The sequence below is a fragment of the Alligator mississippiensis genome, chromosome 1 (genome assembly GCF_030867095.1).
Source record: "Alligator mississippiensis isolate rAllMis1 chromosome 1, rAllMis1, whole genome shotgun sequence".
NCBI lineage: Eukaryota > Metazoa > Chordata > Crocodylia > Alligatoridae > Alligator > Alligator mississippiensis.
Genome location: NC_081824.1, coordinates 49,421,765 through 49,440,939, shown reverse-complemented (window position 1 = coordinate 49,440,939; position 19,175 = coordinate 49,421,765). Strand labels below are relative to the sequence as shown.

General features: G+C 41.1%; 1 protein-coding gene across 2 annotated transcripts in view; it reads right to left on the bottom strand.

The window, feature by feature from the left end:
* Nucleotides 1–19,175, bottom strand: part of FAM83B (family with sequence similarity 83 member B) — a 100,710-nt gene that overhangs the window by 10,743 nt on the left and 70,792 nt on the right. For both annotated transcript variants that reach the window (XM_019497082.2, XM_006262421.3), the window contains exons 3-4: nt 11,782–11,946; nt 2,529–2,653 (exon numbers count right to left, since the gene is read on the bottom strand). In XM_019497082.2, coding sequence (XP_019352627.1) covers nt 2,529–2,653; nt 11,782–11,946 — 290 coding nt within the window. The remainder of the gene's footprint in view (nt 1–2,528; nt 2,654–11,781; nt 11,947–19,175) is intronic.

The following is a 19,175-nucleotide window of genomic DNA, read 5'->3' as shown; positions in this document are numbered from 1 at the left end:
TGGGTGTTGCCTAGTCTGGGGAAGGTTGGGGAGCTAAAAAGAACCCAGTCAGGGTCAGGTGGTGGGAATAATGCAGCTTTAGGCCTGGGGTATGTTGCTGGGATTCCTAGCCCCAGGATTGTGTTGTGAATATATACAAACAGGCATTCATGAGATCAGGTTAACCCTTTCCTACACTGAATTAACCAGATTTGAATTTAAGTTAGTGCACCTATTGTGGTAAATTAACTTAAGTCATGTACACCATTTCATAGGTGTTTTAAACCCTCTGAGCATCTGCACTATCTGGCATTTAGATTGACCTAACCCTAATTGGATTCATCTAAATGTAACACCTGTGCATACCCGCAGACTCAAACTTACATTATTAGTTGGAGATATCAAACTAGTCAGAAACCCTGTGACCTGGATTACACTGACTCACTTAAGAACTTGTAATTTACCTTAGCACTCTTTATACATCTTTTCCACACTTGTCTAAGTATTAACAGACACAAATTACCTTCAAATAGTGTACATCAGAGGAACTCTATTGATATATAGTAGCATTTCCCAAACTTTTGATACCTGAGTCATATACTCTTTTTCCGGATTAAAATGGATGGTACACTTCATTCACCAATTTACAGGTTGGATAAGGTTGGTAGGCCCCATACCGCCACGCAGACCGTCTGCCCCCATCCCATTCATTTTTTCATGATACACTCCTGCCACTTTCATGACACATTAGTGTGCCATGGCACATCTTTTGGGAATGACTGGTATTGGGAATTCAAAAAAACCAAAGGAATGAAGATAGCAAGAAAGGTAAGTAAACTATCTAGTAATGTGTTAGACAAATTTAGCCATCCCTAAGTTAATTTACCACATTTTTACGGTTGTTCAGTATAAATTGTGTCAGTTGACATGCTCTTAAGTGTACTTATATGTTAGTAAGTAGCTGCAGGGATATTTAAGGGAATCTGTCTGTGAGAGACCCTACCTGGCTTATATGGCATGTCTAAGACTAGACTACGGTTAGGTTGACAATATGGAAATCCTGGAAATCCAGGACATCATCTTGGAAATCCAGGGCACTGGCCTCCTCCCAACCATGCTCTCACAAGTTAGCAGGGGTGAGGCTGCATGCCAGGCAGGCAGGGGTGCCTACCTGTCCACCTGCAAGACACTCTGCACCTCTCCAACTCAGGCCAGACTGTGCCCCATGTCCCTGCATTTCCAAGATGTCCATCATAATTCTCAACAGCCAGCTGGGACCAATTTCTGAAATCTGGGATTGTCCCAGCTAAACCGGGACATATGGTCATCCTAACTACATTGTATAATGTCATGACCCAAAGGTCTGATTTTTTTGTGTGTGTGCTTCAGCACTCGAATTATCCCCGTGGGTTTACCACTTTGTTGCACGGAGGAGTTCTGCTGCGCAGAGAACCCGCGTGCAGGGGAGTGTTCCCGCCACTTTGCAGCGATCTTTGCAGGGTGCATTTCCTTTGCAACACAGAAATGCACGGTGCAAAGAGTTCCCGCTCGTCGTATGCAAATTCATGCCCCGCAATTGGCTAGTTCTAAATTATTCACACGTGGCGGCTAGCGATTGGCCTGCTAGCCGTATAAGAGGCTTGAGCAGTTTCCGCCCAAGCCGAAGAGGACCCCGCATCCATCTCGTGGGGACTCTGGGTGTGCGCGGCAGGGTAATAGAAACCCTGTGTGTCGCTCAGAGGGGTTTGGCGGCCTGATCCACCGCCCACCTCTTCCTGTCTTCAAACGGAGCCTACTATAAGACGTAACGATGAGTTTAATGCGCGCTTGTCCTGGACATCCGGAGTTTGTCTGCGTGGAGCCTGGCAAGCTCCACGTGATTGTTCATGTTCTGTCTGCGTGGAGCCTTGCAACCTCCATGTGTGTTCATGTTTTCTGTTGTAACCGCAACTCAAGCAAGTTCTCAGCCTACACCACAACCATCTCGGTGTAAGTAAAATAATCTTAAAATCAACCGTTACGTGTCTGTGCCTAATTCTAGCTCGGCGCCCGCCCTCTCTGATCTGGCCTGCCCGGGCTGCTGGCCACAGCCCGCGTGCAGAGCGACGAAAGCGACCCGGGGTCAGACCCGGCGCGCACATATAACACCAAATGTCAAAGAACATTTTAGCAAAACAAGTTATTGAAGGACTATTAGAAATAGAAGTTTAACAAGAAGGCTTACAAAATATACTTCGGCAATCTTCTTGAATTCACAGAACAATAGGAATAATTCAAAAAGTTTAGTACAAGTATTAAATTTTTACTGAGTTCTTTCAACTGAAAGAAAACTGAGTCTGCTAGATTCCCTATGCATAACCTCATATAAAATTAATTATTCAAAAATCCCCCATGCCTTCTGTACTTAATAATGCATGATGTAGATGACATTAAGCATTACAATATGATGAAAAAAATATAAAAAACAAACAAATTACTTATAACGAAGGGATGAATTCATATTGCCTTGATTTTATGGAAATATATTCTAATGATAGCTCTGATCTTACCTGTAAGTACCATACATGACTTTTTTACAGTCAATTAGAAGAAATTTCTGTTCCATCTTTCCATGGAATTTTGCTCCTGATTTGGAATAATAATCTTGTCCCTTTACTGTTCGTACCCTCATGTTCTGAAAAAGATTACAGAAGACCTTTAATGTCTACATATAACAGTCTACATTTAATATTTTATGTATCAATACTTAGGGGAAACAGGGAGAAGGGATTATTACTGCTACCTGTAGCCAAACTCCCACCTTGGAGCCAATTCCAGACTTGAACACTGAATACTGTTCCTTTGTGTCTCTGTGGAAGACTTTTGAGATTTCCTAAACCACAAATAATGCAAGTTTCCTATTTGGACTGTGCATAAATCCCCACTGCAAGAGCAGTCTGTGACACATGAGACCTTGGCTGGTAGAAATAGAGAGAATTTCACAAAATGGCACTTAGTGAAATGGCACTCACCTGCACAACTGCTGTTTGGGGCAGGTATGCACTGTTACAGGTGCACGTTCAAACTTTCAGGGGCTGGTGGGGAGGAAGGAGCCTAGAAACTGTTTTTTCATTTTCTGGGGAACTGTCCTAATCACTGAGTTACTGGGCTAAAACCATTAGGCTATTGGGCCCTGTAACAGGGGACCCCTACTCCTGTTACTGAAAGCAAGAGGGCAGGGCAGGTTAGGGAGAGCAGAGCCAGTGGAACTTGCAGAAACCCAGGATGCAAGGGATGGCAGGTGCAAGCAGTATGGGCTACAGGGCCAGTGGAATTCTGGGATGCTGATTAGGAGGTAACTTCACCTGGGAGCTGTTACCAGAGAGCTGGGTCACATGATCAGATCAGAGGGAAGAAAGAGGCCATATAAGCCTGAGCCCGTGGCTAGAGGTTCAGACTGGTTTGGATCTTCAGAAGTGCTGTTGGTAGGGCCAATGATCCATGGTTTTGTGTTATGTACTGGATTACCATTGGCTTTTTGCTTACCAGAGGCTTCAGTTGTAGCTACAGGGGTGGTTTGGAGGCCACAGAGAATACCTGAAAATCATCTAGGGCTTTAAGCACTGCAAGGAGCAAGGAAAGGGAGGGAGTAACTCTGCAAGGGTTAGAGGCCTGGGGTTAGGGTAAGCTGACCTAAAGAGAACTAGGGGCCCATTAACTGAAATCAGAGTAATGCATATGAGACATGGATATAGCTATGGGGGTGACTGGAGGCCACAAGTAAAGACCTTAAGGCACAGTCAGGGTCAGGAAGGCCAGTAGGACCAGGACTCAGCACAAAAGAGAACGTACTAGAAGGGCCAGAGGCTGAGATGCCATGTTTGGGAGCAGAGATGCCTGAGAGGCTGTGTTTGGGGACAGAGAAGCCCTAGGTACTTTGCCAAGAAGTAAGGTACTAAGGAAAAAGCTGCTCTGGCATCTAGAGGCAGTCTCTGCAGGTAAACACATTAACATCAAAGTGTGGCAGGGGGTCTAGAGAGTGCAGTATTATCAGTGGGGCTGTTAGGGGTGTCACAACCACCTTGGAAGCTAGGTCCTGTTACAGCACCATCTTCTGCTTCTCTTCCTCCATTCATGGATTGTTAACCTCCTAAAAATTTGGACTAAAAAAGACAGTTACATGGCTATAGAAATATAACTTGGGAACATAAAGCAAAATAGGATTCTACCCAGAGTTTGCAAACAAGTATAGCTTTTTTTTTTTTTGGTTTCTATTACTTTTTTCTCAGTAATTTAGTTTAGCTATGATAGTTGAGTGATTTTGTATCTGGCATTAGATAAGCGACTAGTACTTGGACAGGAGGCTTAATAGTCAGTGAATATTAGATTAGAGAAGTCAAAATCACCAGGAAGATTTTACTTGGTCCAATTGCCATGGTTGAGCTGAGAGATGGAAATTAAAAAAAAACACAAGTAGTCATAATTTCAAATACAATTTTCATCAGTGCATTAAAAAACCCAAACATTAAATTTAAGGTAAAAAAAGCAATATTTTAAAATCACCATTTGCTACCCAATCTGTTCTCTTTATTCTTGGTCTTCTTCTCCAGTCTTTTGCTCTTTCTCCACCACTTTCATGCCTTTTCTCCTTTCCTATCCAAACATCACAATTCCTTATTTGACCACTTCCTTATTTAAAAAAAAAGAAGATGGAGATAAAGATAAGCTAAGAATTACTTAGTGAGGGGCATTTCCTATGGAACACTTATTTTTTTCTAATGTTCACTTCTGTTTTTTCTGGATGGTGTTATATTTGTGGTACAACTAAAATGTGAATTGTACCATAAATTGCAATATGCCAGATGTTCATTGAATTTATGGTGTTATGAAATGGCAAAAAACCAGAAAGATGTTCTGCATTTAATGCAGAATATCTTTGTGGATTGTTTGTCATGCTTTAATTTAAATGTATCACCAACAGCACTGGGCTGCCTGGTATGGCTTTAGATGTCCCTCCATGGGAAACCTATGTGGTCTCCACATGAATGCATTTAAAACTATGCTGTGCAGCCTGATTCTGGGTCTGTGACAAGGGCAGTTGGGGACTCTGGCTTCCTAATGCCCAATTGTACACATCCCAGGATGAAGCTTTGGGGATGAGGCACATGCAATTAGGCATCAGAGTGTTCCCCAGTGGAGGTAGTACCAGGTCCTGAGTCTAGGACCAGGGGTACTCTCTCACCTGATCTCTGGAAGTGGCCCTAGGTCCCAGTTCCCTGTGCACTAAAAGACATGCTGTTGCAATGTGGTATTGGTGAACCAGTTCCCCAAACGCTGGGCTGCTCTGGCACTACCAGCATGGGGAGCCTGGAATGGAGGATTGGGTATCCTGTCCTGGACACCCTGCTCTGCAGTTGGGCAACTGAAATCTGAGGAATGCCTGATCCCCAAAATAGTACGTCTTGCTATGTATATATGGCATGACAGGATCCACAATTTCTGGGATCAGGCATATGTTCTCAGATCACAATTGCACAATCATTTTAACATCTTCCAGGATCATTTTAACATCTTCCTTTATGTAAAACACTGAATTTACATGTTCAGAAACACTATATAAAGTCTGTCTATATGTATATTTGCAAGTTTCTTCATGCACTTACCAGGTGTCCCCTGGGCTAGGTAGACATTACACTTTTACTGGTATAAGTGATTGGAAACCTGTCTATACCTATAACAGAACAGAAGTTTGGCGCACACAGACTGGTTTAAAAATAGCAGAACCTACTCTAAGATTTGTCCTGTTCCCGCACCAAAGGGTGAATGTGTGTTCTGTTTGCTACTGATGTAAAGTACACTGCTTACAGAAAACCACGTAACTGAGAGTTTGTCTTAGGCTGTTTGAATGTCTGTACCTAGCCCTAGACACTGTGAATGCCTTCACAGGGAATCAGATATGGGGTAAATATGAATGGAACAGGAATGTGGCTGTTCAATTGTGGATTGCAGCTCTGAGAAACAAACGCTAAATGCCGTGTCCGCACCCTTAAAGCGAGCCCCGACTGTGCCTCTAAGTCTTAGATACCACCAGATACAGTGACTGAGTCCTCTGGGAACAAACTGGTGTCAAAGCAATTGGTTTCAAAGTGTTGCATTTCATCACACTGTATTTGTGAAACCTGCTTTCAGCTATGTTCATTTACTCATTCTACACTTGATGTCAAGACCATGTACAAAGATCAACAGATGACTGGCCAAAACTGAGCCTGCCTCGTTTTTATGAAAAAGTCTGTTTCAGACAGAGTAGCAACATGACCTGACATCTATTGAACAAATCAGTTCACCCGAGTATTATAAACCATCCTCAGAAGTTATGTTTGTTTATTTCTTTAATCCATTATTAAGCCGTCAAATCAGAAGGGGTACAGCTCCCCAAGATCTAGGATGGTGGTATTCAGTTACTGTTTTTTTGAGTAAGCCAAAATTCCTTTTCTAACTGTAGCACCAGGCAATAAACCAGAAACAAAGGATTAGTACTTTGAAAATAATTTTTACCTACTATTTTCATAAGACAGTTTAGTTGGATTCACAGTACCTTTAATGACTCCTTTCCTTTCCTCACATATAAGAAATTATGGATCTCCAAAAGTCAGAGGTTTAAATAGAGTAATGGGGAAATTATTGGGAGAAAAAATCATTCAGTGAGTGAAAAAAGAGAAATAAATTGAAGAACAGGAAATGAAAGAAGGGGAAATAACTTAAAAGACTAAAATGGGAAGAATGAGAAGAGTAGAAAAGCAAATGACTTAATGTTGAGTTTCTCTTTCAATTCACTTCATGTATTTATCTCGCCACAAATTTTGAAACGTCTCTCAGTTTGAAAAAACAAATGTTGCAAAAGATTTTTTCTGCCAGGGAAAAAAATCAAATTAAATCTCTGACGTACATTCTTCTGTACACAGGCCACCATCCTTCAGTAATATATATGCTATAACTTTTCTTGGTTATGCTTGACAATGGAAAGAGAGAACAAGTCCTGATATGTAGTCAGCTTACAAATGAGTTCAGTTCTCTGCATGGATATTCAATGCTGCTTGTTGAATAAATTCCTGTTCTCCATACATAAATTAGGCAGTGGTAAAACATAACTGGCAAGATAGGGTCAGACTGAGCATTTTTTAAATTCAGTTTTAGGTCAGCTGAATTTCATTTCAATGGGAGTAAACAGAAGCCAAAGGAAGATTTGAGTGGGGTAGGGATGCTTTTACAAACACTACCTGCAGGCAACCTAAGTCACCAGTTCTTAGGAGGACAGACATATGTTCTTGTAACTTTGAGTTATGCCACATGAGAGAATAACAATGGCTGATAGGATAGCCATACAGCTCTCTGCCTTTTTAAATCTCTTTCAATGACCAGAAGATGGTAGGACTGAGAGATAATGTAGACCTCTATGGATGTAGAGGTAATCGTGGCCCACCTTTGGGAACTCTTTAGAAATAGAGAAAACAGAGAAACAGAGGGAATAAGGCAATTCTCCAAAGCCATGGATGCTCTCATGGGTACTCTCCATTCCTCTACATTCCCATGGTAGCACAGAATAACCACTGTGGGGGAAGTATTTGTTGTCAAAGCAAGAACCCTGTTACATGGTAAATTAAGGTGGTTTCTGGAGCTCTTAACCTGTCGATTGGCTGTACATTAACACCTTTGAATATTTTAAAGCGGCCGTTATTCTGTTTAAAGTTATGCCACTCCAGGGCAAGATTACCTCTAGTTTGTCTAATTATGCTCCTGTTTCATCAAGGTGTGGCCACCTTCTACATCTGCTCCACCCAAGTGGAAGTCCTCCACCATCCCAGGATGATACAGTGTCTCCTCTTGATTCAGGGCAAGTGGGGACACCAGGGCTCAGCATGACTGAGCACAGCATCTCACACCTTGGACACACTGGGCAGAGCGAGTGCTGCAGCCCTGGAGCACTCAGTGCCTGCAAGTACATCCTCCTGCCCCCTGAATCAGCTCGCTGCTCCCACTGGTGGCTGTGTGGGAGGAGTAAACTCCAGAGGAAAAGAGGATCAGGACCCTCAGAGCTCAGGCCCAATCCTTTGTTTCTCTGGGGTCCACTACCCCATGCCACCAGTGGCTAGCTGGGTGCCACCTGAGCTCTGAGGGTCCTGATCCAATTTTCTCTGGAGCCTGCCCTCCCATGCCACCCTTATCTAGGCTGCTAGCCAGCTGGGCACCACCTGAGCTCTGAGGGGCCCAACCTTTATTTTCTTTAGGGCTCACCCTGCCCCCGCACCACCCCCTTCCAACAAACTACATGCAGACTTGCTGTTAGAGATACAAATGCAAATATGTAGGCTTCTAGTCCTGTCCCTGCTCACCAAACCACCAGTGGTTAAGTCATAGCTGTTCAGGTGAAGGACAGTCAGAGATTTTTTTTTGCCTTAATGTGTGACTGCTCCACTAAACCAAATAACACTAAGCTGACTAACATCTGTGCAGCTTTCAGCATAAGGTGGAACAAGGCCTCACTCACAAAGAATGGTAAATACAGGAACTTTGTAGTAAACAAAACTAAAAATATGGTAAATACAACGATATAGTATATAGCTAAGAAAGGTAAATGTCCACGGATATCTGTTTATTATTACTTTATTCTTAACCATATATTTTGTTTCTTTTAAGTAGGCTTTTGGGGCATGTACAGATGTTTGCTGCACCCAGGCTGCAGTCATGCAGCTTGCTTTAAGCCATGAGATCACAGAACGGAAGTGGCATGTGCAGATCTTTGCCAGTTCCCAAAGCCATGCTGGAAACCTAGTGTTAGTAACTTATGATGGGAGGTGGAAGAGGCAGGATTGTGGGGACTAGTGGATCCACAGGGGGATTGGTAGATCAGCTGGGGCGGGGGGGATAGCAGGATGCAGGGCAGTTTGTCCATCCTGGGGTGGCGACATCCGGGGGCTAAAATTAGTCCAGTTAGATTCAGGGAGGTAGAAAGAGCACAGCTCTAGGGCTGGGGTGAGTGGCTGGGCTTTTCCAGCCCGAGGGCTATGCTCTGAACATATTCAACATATTGGGCTAACCCAGAGGTTCCCAAACTTTTGTTTATTATGTACCTGCTTCCAGATCTGCCAGCTGCCCACTTACCTCTGCCCACTTACCTCTACCTGCATATGTTATATATTTTAACTCCTTAAATGCCAATTATGATAATGAAAATTAAATCTGCCAATTATATAATTTCTCCCAGGTACCCCCAGAGATGTCTTGTGTATCCCCAGGGGTATGCATACCACAGTTTGGGAACACCTGGGTTCACCCATTCCCAATCTAAGGTAGTTCATCTGAGTTCACTAACTTAGATTGGGCTGGATATTTTTGCCCTCATTTAAAACCTCCAAGTGTTTACACACATGGGCATTTAGGTCAACCTAACCCTACTTAAATTGATCTAAATGTAACATCTGCATGTACCCTTGGAGTCTATTATCCTTTTAGCGAATACACACACGATACCCAATGCTGTTAAATTGCCTTGCATAAAAAGTGATGTTACTACACAGGCCTTGCCCAGATACTTTCTAAAGGGCACATCCCTTTAATCCATGCTAATCTGCAGTAATCTACGTTGATTTAAATATATTAATTTTGTCAGCCACCATGCAAGTGATTTTGAGGTCTATAAAACCAAAACAAAACAGAAAAACAAGCCTAAACCCTACTAAAACAACTGTAACAAAACAACTGAAACAAACCCCAAATTAGGGCAAAAATAAAGAAAATACAAATAAAAAGATGTTGCTGAAGTTTGCTAATTCATAAATGAAGGAAAGCTTAGATGCTCAAAGAGCAATGTCCTCAGTCTGAAAGTAGAGACTTACACCTTTGTGCTACATCTTGCTTCCATGACAATATACAAAGCAACCTTGGAGTTAATTCATCTATACCTGTAGCCACTTTTAAAGCTTTATTTTCTGTTACAGAAGCAGCTGGTGAAGCTTTCAGTATGGCATTGTATGAGGCTGCAGACATTTTTTGATCCAAATGAATGTTTTCAAGATAAAAGTTCTTTCATATGAAAAAGGTTTTTTAAGCTAATCACATGCTACACATGTTTTAAAAGATTCTTCTCATAAATGAACCATCACCTTCTTAATGTCCCTCATTGGTTTAGCTTTAATTTTTAGATGCTGTTTAGATTCAAGCACTAGCATTTGGTTGATGACAGTCCCTCGTAATGTTTTTTATCTCTTGTAAATTGAGATTTCCTACAGAAAATGGAGCTTTTGAAATTATTATACTTATTTCTCAGAATTATACCCAAGATATGTGATATCATGGTTCCAAAAGGCTTCTTAAAATGTTGGCACTTATTTTTTATTATGATATGACATTGTAACTAATCTTGTAACAGTTGTAAATGTACACATCATTTTTGTTTCTAGTAGTGAAAATCTCCATGTATATTTCTACTGGAAAATACTATTTCATGTCAATCACTATTAGGGTTTAGAAAAATGCCAGATTACCAGAAGTATGTGTGTGGTATGTTGGCCATTGCTATTCTTAAGCACATCCCTTATCTCTCCCTTAGCTAGCCACTAGAGGGCAGTATCACACATTCCTAAACATAAAATAAGTAAGTAATATGGCATTACGTCAAAGAATACATAAGCTAATACTTCCCTTCAATATACAACAGAAATTGCTACATAATAGAAGTCTACTTGCAATTTTAAAGGAAACCTTAGGCAACCCATGTGGACATCATATCATACAGCTCAATTTAGGACTGGGCTCTTGTCAAGCAGTAACACTTTGAATAATTTGGGGGATGCTTAGACCTTTTGCAACATTTTTGCCAGATGCATACATTAACTAATAGTTATAGAAATAAGTAATTGCAAATGAGCCTACACTAAAATTCATCTAAGGAAATTGTATAGAATCACAAATAAAATGCTGAAAGCTTTCTTGGAACAGCTCCAATATTTTTTAGCATTGTCCTTGGTATGACAGACTTTTATAAGTACATCTAACATATTTGTGTCAGGCCAAAAAGCACATTGGATTGGATTGTGCTCCCAGTGATATACTGAGGGCATATAGTCTGATTCTGGAAAATGTAGACTTTAATTCTCCATAATCTAACTGGAAAGAGACCATTTCACTCATCTAACTAATTATGGGACATAGTTATTAGGTTAAATATCAGACATTGGTACAAATTTTCAGGAAGACACTAGAAAATAAAGTCCCATGCCTTCTCAGTGAATTGTAATTTAAAAAAAAAAAGTCTTGAATCTGTATTTTTAAACAAGAACATATTTTGGTTTTCCAAACATTCATATTAAGTCCTCATATCCTGCAAGATTCAAAAATATATATGTAAAATAATAACACTCAAAAATGTGTATTTTGATTGAATTTTTGCCAGGTCCAGAAAAAGCAAAAAATGTTTTGAAATTCACAAAAATAGTATACAGGATCCTTTTTCTAACACAACAGGCATGTCTACATGAGACACTACTGTGCAGTAGCAGAAGCTAATGTGCAGTAGCGTCAGGAAAAAAACATATGACGACGGTACTAAGCAGTAATACCAGTTCTGTGCAGTAACAACTGTGCATTCCTCCACTCATGTAGATGCTGCTACACTGCCATCTGGTATGGCTCATAAATTAAATTACATATTCAATAAAAAAGCTATATTGAAGGGATTTTATACCCCTAAAATAATAACATAATTTCACTGAGTTACAAAAAACTATGCAGTAAATATGTGTTTTGTTGTGAAATATGAAGCCTTACCCTGAGCCTCTGGACTTGACAGCCCTGTTTTTCTGTCATTTTAAGAAAGTGACTGAACTTGGACTCATCAAGAAGAAGATATACAGCAATTCCTCTGGTAGATGCCTCAACAATTTCTCTAAATATATCCACATCTGTAAAAATATCCATGACTATGGCAATGGCCTGTAAGAAAAAGAAGAGAAAATATTACAATATTTATTTAGTGATAAAAAAATTAAATATTGTTTATATAGTGCAACTAATGAATTTGTAATCTTTCCATACAAAAAAAGCTCTAAATGTGTTTTTAAACATAGGATACTCTTTAAGACAATTTGATACTAATTTGAGAAAGGTACAGTAGGGGCCATGTGACCACTTGTCTGACATACTGGTGACATATTTAAAAAAGTGTGGAAAGGCTGTTTGTACATTAATAAAAATAAAGGCAAAATGAAAATAAACACAGTCAAACCATTAGTCAAGTATTACTGTAGTTTGGCTGCAGAAAAAAACCCAAGAATTATGTTGTTTCTGTATAAGGAACTAGCCAATCTTAATTTGAAATATTGTTCTAAGTATTGGCCACCTCCCCCTCCCCACAGTATTTTAAGAATCAACAAGAATGACTCTATGTTTCATCACATAGTTCATTTTGTACTCTTAACTCAGATGAAACTCCCACAATTCAGTGAGGGTTTGGCTGAATAAAGAAGGCTGAATCAGCCCACTGCTAGACTTGACTAACTAAAACAATACAGATAAGTCTGAATAAGGAAATATAATGCCTAGCCTACAAGTCACTTATACATTATTGATAATTCCAGAATTAATACTGAAGTGCAGAAGAAGGGCAGAGAAAAAGAGAGTGCTTGAATATCTGTAAAAAAAACTTTTAATTTTGAAAAATATTTCATTCTCTTCAATTCCTCTCTCTCTCTTTCTACATATATAGATTTATAAAGCTGTAAGATTGCACACTGGGTACAATGAACATCTGCACGTACCCTAAGGTGGGTTTTGGCACTACACGTGATTTACCATTGTCATTAACTTTATTGAACCATCTGCAGTTTTGGTTTTTATTGTTATAATTATTATACTATATTGGAACTGCTAATCTCATCCCAAAACCAAGAACTAAGCCATTTAGCTCATTCATAAAATAAAGGGACCTTATCATACATGCCTGGTCCAAAATCAATTGTATCTCCAGTCAGCCACCCCAGTTACCTTGAAGAGCCCTGCTTTTTAAACTAAAAGAATCTCTCATATAAAATACTTAGGTATAAACATTAAATGGTTAGTGAAAACTAAATCATTAAGAAAAATGAGGGGACCATTAACAATCATGTCTTTTGGGAGGTCAGATGATACAAACAAAGAGCTTTAGTGCAAGTTCTCAGCATTTGAAACATTCCTTGTATAAATAGGGTGAAAAACAGTTAATTAGGTAGGAATCATAGAACCTTTTCATGTACCTGTGAAATGAATTGTAGTGACAATTTTTTTTTTTGTTATTAATGCTCACTTGTTAGCAGTAAGAAGTATTTTCTTGCTCAAGTTTTAAAGAAGATGCTAAATACAATTTGAATCTTACATCTAGAGTCTTGTTCATTTGGGAGTTTTCTTTTGGTTGACTGGTGGATTGAGATGGGGTTTTTTTCTTTTTCTTTTTAGAGGGTTGAGGGGGAGCCCAGAGATATTTTTGGTTTAGGTTTTGGGTTTGTTTTTTTGGGTTTTTTATTGCTGTTCTTGCTTGGCCTCATTTCTAAGGTAGGCAGAACTGTATAAGCAGGGTTGCCATATTCAAGTTATCTGTCTGGTTTCACTACCATCTGAAAAGACAGCTGCCAACACTGGCTGGGCCTGTTGGGTGAAAAGATTAAAGGAAAACAGCTCATCTCAAACAACCCTGTTGTTTCAATATGGAACTAAGCCCTTTCTATGTCTCTTAGAAGTAGATTCTCATTTGATTTCAGACATTTGTTTGAAATAAAAGAGCTGTATAATGAATGGATTCATCAGTACACATTGAATCAACTATATTATATATTCAAAACCATCATCACATCCTTCAGAAATCACTCTCATCCACTTGTATGCAGTATCTTTGGTTACTGCAGCCCAAATGATGAAGAGATTTAAATTGGAAGCTAGTTTTAAAAATATTGCTTTAACCATGTTTTCATAAATGCAGAAACAAAATTGCAGTATAACAAAAGTGGTGATGTGTGTATATGTTTACTCTTTTTTTGTAAATATCCCAAATATTTTTTCTAAATTCCTAGAGATCAGCAGCATATTGTGTCCTTTCCTCCTCCCTAATATAACTATTTTAAAATACTTTTGTTAACTTTCACAGTGAATTTATCCACTTGACAAGCTACACTTTTTCAAGGAATGGGAAATCCTAGTTGAAGATTTTCCACATGTGCTCTTTTTTGGTAGTGCCTGTGGGTAGCCTAACACTTCTGACCGATGAAAGCTCAAATATCTTTAGTTTTAAGAATAGTATAGATTGTTGCGGAGCTCTCTATCTTACAACCTTGGGCATATCTCTTTCTTCCATTCCTGCATGGCCATAAGAGGGCAACTCTTACCATACTCTCCATCTGACCTGTGCATGCCTGTCCATAGATCATTAATCTTGCAGACAAAGCACATTTAGAAGTGGAATCTTGCCAAATTCAAACAATTAGCAAATTATCCATTTTTAATAATGAACTAACCAACCCTTAGAACATCCAGGATTATGATGTTTTCCCTATGACTTGAAATCTTTAAATCAAGGTTGCGTGATTTTCTTAGTAGCTGAAAATCTATGGATGTGGGATGCAGACGTTGAACTGAATGACAGTAATAATCTCTTCTCATTTTAATATTTATCAATCTTCCTTGCGTTTCTGTTTCTTTGTCCATATTTTTCTGCTCCTTTGCACAGTGGAAGGGAGTATGTTGTCCAAAGAAATAAGAAGGTAAAGAGTACTTCTGCCTCAGCTTGATAATATAACTGGAGATCTACTTATTTTTTTCTGAGACAAGAGAAACATTGTGGGCCACTCGCAGTGCATGGCACCATTTTCACAGTCTTTTTCCAGTGGCCTCCAGCTGCTAATTGGTCCCAGTGGCCCTGCCCCTCACCACTGGTTGGCCAAGAGGGCTTCCCATGACCTTTGACCCCACCTCTTGTTGCTGACTAATAGAGCAGGCTGGGGCCGCAAGAAAGGCAGCACTCTGGGGCAATCAGCGGTGAGGGATGGGGGCTGGCTCTTATCTTTGTTGTTCCCCTTCTTGCCAACATCTCCCTTTCCCCACCCCAATCCCAGCAGGTCGCTAGGCCAGGCTGCAGCATCCCCAGGCACCACTGGCTCCCACTGGGAAGCCAGCATTTTACTTTTAGTCTTTTTTTTTTCCTGGCAATTCTATGCCAAAATTGTGGGAATTGCCATTTTCTCAGGGTTTGCGGAAACTTCTTTTTTCATGGTTTCCATGAAAAACACAAAATTATAAATAGGGAAGATTTTTATATATAACTAAAAAGATTGAGATTACTCTTCTGACTAACAATGAGCATTAAATACACACATTTAATTAAATGTATGTATTTGTTTAAAGCTTGAATTGATAACATTTGCAGCTTCATTTACATACTACATCAATTGGGAATAGGTTTCATTATTGTGTTTTAGATGGTTTCTAAACCATCTGTAGAAATGACCCTTATATTGATAAGTGTAGCAAGCAGCCAACGTAACAATGAGATCTAATAAAGGAGTGGGGAGATAAACAACTATTATTATTTCACACTGCATACAGAAACTCATAAAATTGCTTGTTGCATAAATTCAGTTCTTTTGGTCTCACTGAGCGCATCTACATGAGACACTTTACATGAGATTAGAGCTAATTATTATGTGGTAAGCATCAACATCTACACATGCAGACACTTACTGTGCAGTAATTTGCTCTAATCATGAGTAAAATTGCTGCCTGTAAATACAAGTAGCAAATTTACTCCCGATTACTTACTGCACAGTAGCGCATGTATAGATGGCTGATCAGGAGCAAATGTGCTCCTGGTCAGGCAGGCAGCAGGGGGCAGGAGATTGCTCCCTGCTGTGGAGGGCTCTGCCACCAGAGCCCAGGCAGGGACAATGTTCCCCTTTCCCTGCAGCAGGGAGCTCCCAATTTCCATTTCACAATCATGATCAGGGAGCGGAGGCTGGGAGATAAGAATACTTAGATATTAAGATTCTTATCTCCCAGCCCTATCTCCACAGTCGTAGGGCCCAGGCTGGCAGATTCTTATCTCCCAGCACTGGCTCTGTGACCGCATAGGTGGCACATGGAGAGAAGAATCTCTCAGCGTGGCTACCGTGATGGCAGAACTAGGGCTGGGAGATAAGAATCTCCTGTTCCTGGCCCTGTGATTGTGGAGTAGGAGCTGGAAGCTCCCTGCTGCTGGGACAAGGGGCCATTTACCTGCCTGGTCTTCAGTGGTGGAGCCTGCCCCAGCAGTAGGTAGCTCCTGGGGGCAGGGAGCAATGTCCTAGCCCCTGCAAGGAGGCAGCTGTCTCCTGGCCCTGTGTTCCCTGCCAGCTCCTGGGCTAGCCTCCAGGGGGAGCCTAGAGCTCCCCCAGGATACTGCAGAGGAATGGTGCAGGGGCCAGAGGACATGGGAGCACACTCCTGGCACCAGCAGCAAATCTGTTCCTACTTCCCCATACATGTAGACGCCTGCCCAGGGTGGGTTTACTCTGAAGTAAATTACTTTAAAGTAAAGTCACCCCAGAACATTTTCACATATAGGCATGCTTATTGAGATCTACTCTATGGCAGTGAAATCCCATTATCTTTGGGTGTCTCTACACGTGCATTGATGTGGGAGCAGCTTATTCTCTAGTAAACTACTTCCAAGTAAATGCTCCCAGGCAGGCTGACTGCTGCCAATGTAGGGACAATGTCCCCCTGTCCTGGCAGCAGGTGTAGTAAAACCGCCAGTTTTTCTTTTGTTTTAATTTTAAAATGCATTCCCTCCCCCTCCCCAACCATTTATGACTTTTTCTCTCCCTCTCTATTCCCTATAGATAAGTATAAGTAAGCTAAGATATAGAATAAGCTTTAACATTTTATTTTAGGTAGTAAGTTTTATTTTTCTCTCCCTCTTTGCAAATAAGTGCCCTGCTATTTTGATATAGATACTCACTGTTTTATAAGTGATAATAAGTGATAATTATTATGTTTCTAATGATTTTTTTACTGCTTTTATATTGTGTGATTACTGTTTTAGGCCTACATATGTAAGTTAGCATAAGTCATGTCAAGTTTCTATCTTGTAATGTCAAGCCTCCATCTTGTGTCCCCTGACCTATGACTCACATATACCCCTCCTATGTAACTTGATTTCTGAATGAATGGGGATGAATGTAGGTGCTTGAGAGACAATGGCAGTAGGTCTAAAAATAGCTCTCTCTGAATGACCGAACCATCAACACCAATACCGGAATCAATTACCCAGCCTTTGGAACCACTCTCAGCATTCAAGACACAAAAGATGAGGCAACCCACCATTGTCCCAGGCTGCACATGCCCAGTAAGAACACCCGGAGCCCTCTGGAACAGGAATGACCTTGCCTGGACAGGCCCTCCCCATAGGAGATCAGAGGTAGTCTGCCCCATAAAAGGGGTAGTGAAGACTGACTCCTTGGGACGCCCTCTCAATCTGGAGCAGCACCATGCCACATCACCTATTCACCCAGAGGCCCTGCCAGCAACTCCCCTCTGGACAACACCTACTGGACAAAGACCCCTTTCCAGCCTGGATAGGTAGCTATCACCCCCACCCCCTCTTCAACCAAGGACTTGGACTCTGTTTCTCTTCCCTACCTGGACTGCAACCCTTCCACTGAGTCTCTTTCTCCTGCTGCCATTGTGAGTGTGTGTGTGTGTGTGTGTGTGTGTGTAAACCAATAACCTCATGGGGCTGTGTAGTGTGCTGTCTATTTAATAAAACTGTTATTTGGACCCCTGAGTTGGGTTTGCTTTACTACAGTCTGGCCTTTCTGCAATCTCTGCTCCTCGCCCCTGTAACTTCTGTCTCATTTCTCCCTCTCCTGCTTTTGGCTCATCACCACCTCCAACACCTGTCCTGAGCTCCTCTCTGCCTGCAAACCCCCTGTTTCTTTGCCAATGTCTTATCCCCGCTGCCTTTTCCCCTGAGCTCCCACATTTCTGCCTCAGTTTCTTTCCTGGCTGTCTCCTCCTTGCCACTACTTATCTGCCTCTCCCCCCAATATCTCAGCTGTCTGCCTCAGTTTCCAGCCCCAAACTCCCAGGTTTCTGCCTTTCTCTCTTTCCTGGCTGTCTCCTCCTTGCCTCCAAGGCTTCTTCCCTTGCACCAGTGACCTTGAGTAACCCTGGGGCCACTTGATCTTAAGTAAACCCAAGCCTCAGTTCCTCAGCCAGCTTCTCTCAAATCCACTGGTTCTAATCCTGGTTCTGGTAACTTTAACTCTCTCTCACTTTAACCTTCCCTCAAGTATCCGAGGTACCCCAAGCACACATACACATACCATACCATCCAAGTTAGGAACTTACCTTTGTGTATGTGTAGGTGGGTTGTATGTGTGTTAACTGGTGAGTGTGTGTGTGTGTATATATATATATGTCATTGTGTGCATGATATACAAATTAGTGATCTGTGTATGTGTACTAAGTGTATGGGTATGGACAATTTGTTTTTGGTTTAACTTTTGGGGTGTATAGTGTATGTGCTTGAATTTGTGATAGGTATGCATGTGCCTAGGCTAGTCTGAATGTGTATGTGCCTGAGTTGGTAGTGTGTGTGTATGCACCTAATTGATTTGTGTATTTGTATATATGCAGTTGTGTCACACTCACCTGTCTAACAGTGCAATATTACAATCCTGAAAGTTGGCCTGACCCCACAGGGCAACACAGGGAGTTCCTGGTCCTGGCTCCCCCTAGCTGTCCCACCAGTGGATTGGGGCAAGGGCCTGGCAGCTACCCCACCCCTGCAGCTCTTTCTGACTGGGAGCAGAGTTGCTCTTGGTCAGGTGTCTACATGAGCGCTACTGTGTAGTAAGTAATCAAAACTACATTTTCTACTTGATTTTGCAGGTAGAAAATGTACTCACGATTAGTGAGGTTTACTACACAGTAAGCATGTGCATGTGTAGATGCACACACTTACTACATAGTAAACTGCATAACTGCGCAGTAAAGCATCTCATGTAGACACATCCTTTGTGTACTACTCAGATTATCTGCTACCTTTACCTATAATTTGTCTTTGTTCTTTAAGGAAATAAGAAGTGTGGCCTAAAAGAGTTGTACTGCTTTGTAAAATTTATTCACATCTTACAGTAAATACTGAATCATTAAATGGT